Source organism: Nannobrachium achirus (genome assembly GCF_963921795.1).
Source record: "Nannobrachium achirus genome assembly, chromosome: 5".
NCBI lineage: Eukaryota > Metazoa > Chordata > Actinopteri > Myctophiformes > Myctophidae > Nannobrachium > Nannobrachium achirus.
Window position 1 is genome coordinate 45,312,171 of NC_137814.1, and position 9,857 is coordinate 45,322,027.

General features: G+C 44.5%; 1 protein-coding gene across 1 annotated transcript; it reads left to right on the forward strand.

Annotated features, from left to right (window-relative positions):
• Nucleotides 1–3,545: 3,545 nt before the first annotated feature.
• Nucleotides 3,546–8,409, forward strand: LOC308285110 (putative ATP-dependent RNA helicase DDX5; the record flags this gene model as incomplete). Its single annotated transcript, XM_080725828.1, has 3 exons — nt 3,546–5,001; nt 8,202–8,232; nt 8,373–8,409. 3 exons carry the CDS (start codon nt 3,546–3,548, stop codon nt 8,407–8,409), a joined length of 1,524 nt encoding a protein of 507 aa, XP_080581954.1.
• Nucleotides 8,410–9,857: the final 1,448 nt, after the last annotated feature.

Consider the following 9,857-nt stretch of genomic DNA (forward strand, 5'->3'; position numbering starts at 1 on the left):
ACTCTTCTTTTCCGGTAGCTATGATTTAGTGTATTACCAAATATATATTCATACATCTTGCACACACCAACACACACATACCGGTATATACATGTGTACAGAAACTTCCTGCATGCCTAGCTGACCGAAGGCCTCCAGTACACTACAGTACATTCCAGTACACCTGACCTGTCCCAAAACACATGACACAAGCTGTGACTTTTCTCACCCTCAGTTTACACATAGAGGTACCGAAGGTAGCTCGGACAGGTAATGGTCAAGGTAATGGTCAGCGAGCCATATTTACAGTACATAAATGTGCAGGGACACACATGTTGAACAGTGCCACGTACATTTTTTTGGTCTCATGCACTCTCATGCACGATCACAGAGGCCTCACACATGTACTAAGATATCTCTGATGTGCATGTGAACACACATAGCTGGCAGAACATAGTATAAGAGCAAGGCCTGAGGACAGGAAACCTTGCACTTGCTCACGGTCTTTTCCACACTCAGCAAGCTGGACAGTTGACTGTCCTTTTCTCATTTTGTGTAATAAAACTATTTTGATTATTATACAAAGCCTGCTTTTCTTACTGTCTCATGTTTTCAACCGCTTGCGTCAAACCTCCAGACTATACTTCAATGACACTATCGTATATAGATTGAGAACCTGAGCAAAATGCTACTTGTTATTATCTACAAAATATTGTCTCTGCTTTTTTCAATATTATACTATTTTCTATCGAATTGTAGACCTATTATTCACCACTACATTAATAAAATGTAATAGTGAGCAGAAGGGAAATCATGATGTTATATAAAGAATAAATTACAAAACTATGGTCTAGACCAGTGGTTCTCAACCTTTTCAGGCAAAATAATCATATTTTAACTGGGGACCCTCCCACCCAGACGAGCACTAAGAGTTGAGGCATTACATTTTGTATTTATGGTTCTATTGTGAAAATAGCAGATCTACATGCTTGTGATCATGTAGATCAGCTTTTATTTCACAATTTCTGCCTCTAATATGTGAGAATTTGGCCAATGTTTAATTTATAATTTTACTGGTATTAAAAAGTCCATAAATTGTCACTTTATATAATGTGTAGATACCCTCTATACACTTAAACGTTATGTTGGTTTGTTTACTGCTGAGTGAGAAAACAATGTTGCACATTAAGTTCACCCCCAAAATAATTTGGGGGTCCCGACCCACAGGTTGAGAACCACTGGTCTAGACTACATCTGGAAATGTGCTGTTTACTTTACAGAAAATGGATATCAAACACCAGAAATATTCAGTTCATATTCCAGTTTAGGCTGTTCATACTGTATATCCAGATAACTGCACAAACGCACAAATATAGCTGGCATGAATTTCATTAAAACATAAACTTGGTAGAAACAGCTCCACTAAGGTGCAGAATTGTATAGACTATTTTGGTTTATCTGTGTACTCATATGCCAGTTTCTGGTGGAATCATGGAATTTATATTCTACTGTTGCCTTCTCAGAAATGTGGGAATAATATCAAGAACCCACATATTATCAGGATCATCAGATTAAATCAGTTTGCATCTGTAGTTGCCAGTTACATTACCCCATCTAGTGGTACATGTAAAGATTGCCCCTAGATGGCAGATTTCTCCTAATCTGGGGTTAAGTTAATTTTCTAAATATAAAAATATGCAATTCTCACATTACTTGTCTCCGCCAGGCCGAAAGGCATGGCCGTCTCGACCGCGGTTTTCCCAGGGACCCTGAGCGCAACGGTGGGGCTGTGGGGGCCAGTGGTGGGCAAGGAGGAAGGGAGCGCTTCGCTCTGTTCACTTGGACCGCAAGTAGGTGCCGAAAGTCGGAGGGGCGAAGATTTACTATTCTGTCCATAACGGCACATAACTCTGTAACAACGCTGAGTCGGCTCATGGGACCATCACAACGCTCGACACGGCGACTTGCTCGCTCCCACTCGCTCGGCGGTGTCTCACGTGGCTCATGGTCGCCTGAGACGGCACGCCTCCGTCGTCAACACCCTTGCAGCCCCCCGCACCCCACCATTGCGCTCAGGGTCGAGACTATGTTACCAGTCATTGCCACTGGCAATGACAACCCTCCCCCCCCCCCCCCCCATTACTATTATGTTGTTACAAAATGTCACATTTCTCTGTTTGGACATATTCTTCTTGGCTTTGAGAACATTTATGCTTATAGGCCTCTGAATTGACTGTTTTTAAACTTGGCATTAATAGTTAACTATGTTAACAGTTAGTTAAAGTACCTAAAATGAAACTAGACTGCACTCTGTTGAGGTGCTAACTTACGCTTGTGCACTCTGCACTGGTGGCCATATATGGCCTACTTGTGTCCAGCAGAGTGCGCAATTAATGCGATCAGTGCTTTTTGGTGCTGTCCGCAAGCAGGCACTCTGCCGAGGTGCCAACTTGCACCTTGTTATTTATATCAGGTCGTACTTGTTCTTGTTGGTGGTGACATCACCAAGAAGGTGGCTCCCACATTGGCTAAAGGCCATGCCTTTGTACTGTCGGACGGAAACAGACCGACGGAAACAGACGGACGAGAACTGACGACCCCGAAAGTTGTACAATACTTGCCTGCTCTGCTGGCGCAAGTAATAGAATTCTCTGAGAGTCTACTAAATGCCTTAATTGTAAATTGTGTCTGTCTCCTTTTATACCCATCTGTCTGTGTTCTTTATGCTCATATATGGAAATCCCTGTTTTCATGACATCTATACTGACACCATAGTCTGGCCTCGGCTCCAAGTACTATAATAATGGGACTACCGGCAGCATTTCAACGAAACCTCAGTCTGTGGTCTGTCGGTCCTTCTTCGAAACCTATTATTAACTAGACTGCGAGGTGCCAACTTGCTCCTTGTGTACTTGTGGCCATGAATGGCCTACTTGTGTGCCAGCAGAGCAAGTATGTATGTGGGTGGGCAAGTTGGCACTCTGCCGAGGTGCCAACTTGCTCCTTGTTACTTATATCAGGTCACATTGTTGGTGGTAACCCTCTGTTCTTTCAAGGGTTTTCCCATTGGATGACGTAAACACCGTTTTTTAAAGGGTTTTCCTATTGGATGACGTAAACACAGACTCACAGGACGCTCGGATACAGCGAACGCAGTAGCCTACTTGTAAACTCTGCTGGCGCGAGTAATTATCAGGTTGCAGACCTGTTCTACATATCGTCACCTAGTCACCTATGTCATCACGGGAATATCGCGTTACTTTCTCCTCATTGACTGGCCCCATAGCCATATTTGGTCATTCACGTTACTTTCTCCTCATTGGATGGCCCCATAACCATATTTGGTCATTCACGTTACTTTCTCCTCATTGACTGGCCCCATAGCCATATTTGGTCATTAACGTTACTTTCTCCTCATTGGATGGCCCCATAACCATATTTGGTAGGCCCACGTTTGTATGTCATCAAACTAGAATGATTAAAAATCACATTTATTTTGGTGTAATTCATTATCCTGACTACCAATTGAAGCTGAGTATATATTATATTTATGCTTTGTTTACAAAATGTCTGGATTTTATGGCAGAGGTCGTGGCAGAGACAGAGGATATGGTAGTGGTCCTCCTCGCTTTGGTGGTGGCGGAGGTGGCTGTGGTGGAAGTGGTGACAAGGATGGAAACCCAGATGAAGGTCTGCTCACAAAGCACCGGGAGCTTGACGAACTCCCAAAGTTCGAGGGCGTCTATCAGCAGCACCCCGATGTGGCCCGGAGGTCACCGCAAGAGGTGGAACAGTACAGGAGAGCCAACACTGTTACAGTGAAGGGAAGAGACTGCCCAAACCCCATCATGAAGTTCCATGAAGCTTCTTTCCCATCCTATGTGATGGATGTGATCGCTAAACAGAACTGGAGTGAACCAACGCCCATCCAAGCACAGGGGTGGCCTGTAGCACTGAGTGGCAAGGATATGGTTGGCATTGCACAGACTGGCTCTGGGAAAACACTTGCTTATCTGTTGCCTGCTATAGTGCACATCAACCACCAGCCATTCTTGGAACGTGGAGATGGTCCCATTTGCTTGGTGCTGGCCCCCACCCGTGAGCTGGCACAGCAGGTCCAGCAGGTGGCTGCAGAATATGCAAGAGCCGTTCGCCTCAAGTCCACCTGCATTTATGGGGGTGCACCCAAGGAACGGCAGATCCTTGACTTGGAAAGGGGTGTGGAGATATGCATCGCCACTCCGGGTAGACTCATTGACTTCCTGGAAGCAGGAAAGACCAACCTTCGCAGATGCACATACCTTGTTTTGGATGAGGCTGACATAATGCTTGACATGGGGTTCGAACGACAGATCCGTAAAATAGTGGGCCAAATCAGACCTGTCCGTCAGACATTGATGTGGAGTGCTACCTGGCCCAAAGAGGTCCGCAAGTTGGCAGAGGACTTCCTAAGGGAATACGTCCAGATCAAAATCGGAGCACTGCAACTCAGCGCCAATCACAACATCCTGCAGACTGTTGATGTCTGCAATGACGGAGAGAAGGAGGCCAAGCTGCTTGCCCTGCTGAAGGACATCAGGAGCAAGAAGGAGAACAAGACCATTATCTTTGTGGCGACCAAGAGGAAGTGTGATAAAATCACCAAAAGGCTGAGTAGAGATGGATGGCCAGTATTGGGTATCCATGGAGATAAGAGCCAAAATAAAAGGGACTCGGTGCTCAATGAGTTCAAGTTTGGGAAGGCTCCAATCCTCATTGCAACAGATGTTGCCTCCAGGGGTCTAGATGTTGAGGATGTAAAATTTATCATCAACTATGACTACCCGATTAACTCTGAGGTCTATGTCCACCGTATCGGCAGAACGGCACGTAGCCAAAAGACAGGCACGGCCTACACCTTCTTCACACCCGACAACATGAGGCACGCCGGTGACCTGGTTGCTGTGCTCCGTGAGGCCAGTCAGGCCATCAACCCCAAGCTCCTCGAGATGGCTGGAGGCAGAGGAGGCAGAGGCGTAGATAGTAGGCCTGTGCAAAACAATCGATTCACTATATTATCGCGATGTTAAGGCCGGCGATTCAATTAATCGATTTTCAAAGTTCAGAATCGATTTTCCCGATTTTATTAAAAAAAATAAAAATAAAAAAAAATAAAAAAAACTTTTTTTTTTTAGGCGAAAGACAGAGGAGAGCTGTTATTCTCCTCTCTCTCTCTCTCTCTCTTTCTCTCTTTGGTGCGACCTGGTTGGAGGATGAGTAAAAAAGAAGAAATGCTGGAGGATCGCCTCTCTCTCTCTCTCTCTGCCTGCCTCTCTGCCTGCTGTGCAGAAGAGCCTCGTTGCTCCTCCTCTCTCTCTCACACACACACACACACACACACACACACACACACACACACACACACACACAACTATAGCGGAGACTCATCGTGGAGCGACAGATTCACTCTCTTTCTCTCTCGCTCACCATGGATAGATGAGATCTCAATTCTCAAATAGTCTACTAACCTTTCTTTGTATAACCACTAGAAAGTCGCGCCGCAAGCGGCGCTCCTGTCTATCCCCCCTCGCCACATTGTTAACAGGAAAAGCTCTGTGAATGCATAGCAGGATCCAGGCAGAGGTGGAACATAATTCGACGGGTAACCAAATGTTGTGTAACTGGCTTCACGTTCGGTGGAAAACACGACACACCTCCCTCTGTTGTAATTCAATACACTGTCCGCTCAGCTCCGCTCACTCTCTCTACTCTCTCTACTCTCCACCCCCCCATCCTCCCCTCACTGACTGTGCCTGTGAGGGGCACGTGCCTCTCTCTCTCTCTCTCTCTCTCTCTCTCTCTTTCTCTCTCTCTCTTTCTCTCTCTCTCTCTCTCCACGCGCGCTTCTGCACTCTCGGAGGGGCTGCGCTCTCTAGGGGCTGTGTGTGTGTGTGTGTGTGTGTGTGTGTGTGTGTGTGTGTGTGTGCGTGTGTGTGTGTGTGTGGCTACGCCCCCCTCGGTTGAAATAGGATCCGCCGGTCCCATAGCTGGGAATGAGCCAATGGAGGGCGGTCACCATGGCGACGGGGGGCGAATGATAGCGTTATGGGCGGTATTCCTTACGTCCTAGACGACTACCTATGAGTTGAAGTCGATGTAAAGGGGGCGTGAATGGGCTTGGAAGTGGGATGCGGCAATAGGAGGAATGTAATAATAGATGCTTTTGCTGTTGTCACCTCAAACTGGATAATCTATAATCCATGGAGCTGTTGTTTGCTATTAGATTAGCTATTGATTAGCAATTGCTCGTGTATGTCTTCAACCTCAAGTTAGAGACATTAAACTACTGTTACGTGCGAAACAGCTGTGGCTCGTAACGCTCGTTAAGTTCCAAAATGCGCATTTTTTTACCTCATAGATAATCAGCTGAAATGAACGCACCTGCTAAACTTTTCTGTCTTTGATGTAGCGTGTGTTCTGTGTTGTTAGTGCGTGCGTGCGTGCGTGCGTGTGTGTGTGTGTGTGTGTGTGTGTGTGTGTGTCCAAGTGAATGCTTTCTATGATATCAAGTAGCCAGCTACTTCCCAGTATCTCCTCTTGAAACTGACTTCTACTTCACTCCAAAAGGACAGTTTTATTTTTCCATCCTGAATGGCACTAGGCCTAAATTAATATTATTATTTCATTTAGTCTACAGTAGCCTACGTTGTGCATTAATGCAACTGAAAGTCAAAGTTCTAGGTATTACAGTTATATTGCCTCTGTTAAGGCCCATTCCCACTGGGCCAGATAACAGATATTTATATCCAGATATTTTTCCATTCAAAGTGGATGGTAGATATAGATAAAATAATAATAAGAATAAATATATGTGGCAGATTATTATTTTTTTCATCTGTATATCTACCATCCACTTTGAATGTGGCAGATATTTTGTTTGGCCCAGTGGGAATGGGCCTTTAGGCTAGATATATTTGTTATTTTTTCTTGAATTAATTAGTTAGCTTCAATTAACTTGAAGCAAAAATACATAGGCTAATACAGCATTTTGTATGAGACATATTGTTATCGAGGTATTCAACATTATATTGAATATTGAAGGCTTTCCTAAAATACACAGCCCTAGTGTTTTGTCAACTATGGCTGCTCATGCAGAGAAACCCAAAAAGTTTGGGTCATTGTTAATCTTTAGCCTACATCAAGGCAAACTATGGTATGGAAATGAACACAACTATCACCAGCATCATAAGGCTATCACGCTATACAAAGAAAAAGATGGTGCTACCTAATTTATGGTGGTGCTACCTAATGAAAAGGTAGGTGGCACCAGTGCTACCTATGAAAAAGTTAGTCTGGAGCCCTGATTTGGCTGCATTGATTTTGAAGTATATGATTCAACTTTTAATGTTTTATATTGTTTAGAATTGTTTTAAAATGTTTCAATATAAAAAAAGCTGTAATTTTTGGGGAAAAATCGCAATAATCGTGATTCGAATCGCAAATCGCAGGAAAGCGCAATTAATTGTGATATAATCGAATCGTCACCCAATGAATCGAAATCGAATCGAATCGGGAAGAAGTGAATCGTCACAGGCCAGATAGGACTGAAGTATTGATTGGGCCTGGCCAAAAACCAGGGGGTCACAGGCACGCACAAGCAAAAAAGGATTTCCTCAAAACTAGAACTGTGCCCATCGAACGATACAAGTTTGGAACAATGAAAATAGAGACTGCATGCCAGGGACAATGTACTCCATGACAATGCAGACCTGTCGCTTGTAGACCGTTGCTCGGCTCTCTGTGGTGAGTTTACTGGCTACTCTCCTCAGCGCTGTGGTAGTGACCAGTTAGTAGGTAGTAGCTTCATCCCAAATATAAACTAAAACTAAAAAGACTCCTTTGGAGAGAAACTAACCTCGCGTCACCAGACTTTCCACCTCTGAGGAAAGCCAAGTATTCGTTTTAAACAGGCTCTGTGATCTGGTCTAGGCATGGCCTAAACCGGAAACAGGAAGACCGGCCACCTGATGACTACAACAAACTACAACATGACTTACCGTTATTTTCATAATAATGCGAATCAATTTGTTTATTCTCGCTAGTCGTGCTACAAGTTAGAATAAAAGAGGAACACATCAAACGATTATTATACTCAAAGAAACGAAAAGATTATAATATATATAGAATTTAAACACTTTTTAAACATCTCTGAGTTCTGTTTCCGGTTTGGTCTTTCCGGCAAGCCTTTAGTCCGCCTGATGACTACAACATGAGGTAGGTTGTTTTCCCCTCCCGACCGGATCATAAACCCGAAATGCTACTGATCCCTGGCTAGAGGGAAACCGGCCCTGGGCCCAGCAGTTTGGTGGTGCCCAGAATGGCGCATGCCATCTACCTTTCACCTTCCCCTGCAGGCACAGGCCCCACAGCAACCACCACCACGGCCCATGATGCCATAGCCATACCCTATATATGCCTCCTCTGTTCTCACAGTAGAATAATAATGAATAATGAATTGCATTTTTATAGCGCTTTTCCAAGTGCTCAAAGCACTTTACAATGGTTCATTCATTCATACATTGGGAATGAAATCAAGGACAACACGAAAGAAGAAGACAGTAAAATAATAAGTAATAATATTGCTTTTTGACTTTGTTAGGTTCTATACCCTATCTGTTTATCTTTATTTAAAAGCCAAACTAAAACATATAAATATATATACCAGTAAGACGCCTAAGGGCAAAAAAAAAAGAAAAATCACACCCAATGTGAAGTGAGCGGTGGTCGTGCTTGCATAACATCTTCAGACTAGGATTTGAGTCTAGGATGTATGCTACACACACACACGTTTTGCCATGGCAAAACGCAGAGGAAAAATCACACCCGTGTGAACTGAGCGGTGGTTTACCCACCAACCCCTAACTGTACTGTATACTGTACTCTACTGTACCTAACTGTACTGTACTGTACATATTCTGTGTTCTATATCTATGAATTCGATGTGTTCTAGATCTATGAATTCTGTGAACCCCTCCCCCCTTCCCCCCTGTGTGTGTGTGTGTGCCTGGCCTGGCCTGGCCTGAAAACAGCGCCCCTCCCTTAACATGTGTGGTCATAAAAGGTACTACACCAGTAAGACTCCCTAATCGGGAGATAAGCGACCGTTGGTCGCTTATCTCCACAAATATCACAACCTCCACCTCTCACGTCATACGGGTAGCCATAGTTACACCTGGAATGTTGAATCTCCATATATGGAGATAACCTACGCATCACACAAAGTCTGACCTCACCAGCCCATACTTGGGCATGGACGACTTATATCTCCATATACGGAGATGGCCATATATGGAGATACGATGACATCACAGAGTCCACAGCTGATGATGTGGCGTGATGTCATACAATACACAAACAAGCCCTATATAAAGGGGCAATTCTCACCAGGGAAGAGAGCATTGCCTGGAATGTTGAATCTCCATATATGGAGATAACCTACGCATCACACAAAGTCTGACCTCACCAGCCCATACTTGGGCATGGACGACTTATATCTCCATATACGGAGATGGCCATATATGGAGATACGATGACATCACAGAGTCCACAGCTGATGATGTGGCGTGATGTCATACAATAAACAAACAAGCCCTATATACTGATGCGATACGATGACATCACAGAGTCCACAGCTGATGATGTGGCGTGATGTCATACAATAAACAAACAAGCCCTATATACTGATGCGGAGATATGAGCAGGGCAAAGGTGTGACGTGTGACGTGTGACCGACCGACCGACCGACCGACGGACGGACGGACGGACGGACGGCCGGTGGAGGTTTTCATAGTAAACTGCTCCCTGACGGTCGCAACCACAGGCTTGAGGCTACATACAGA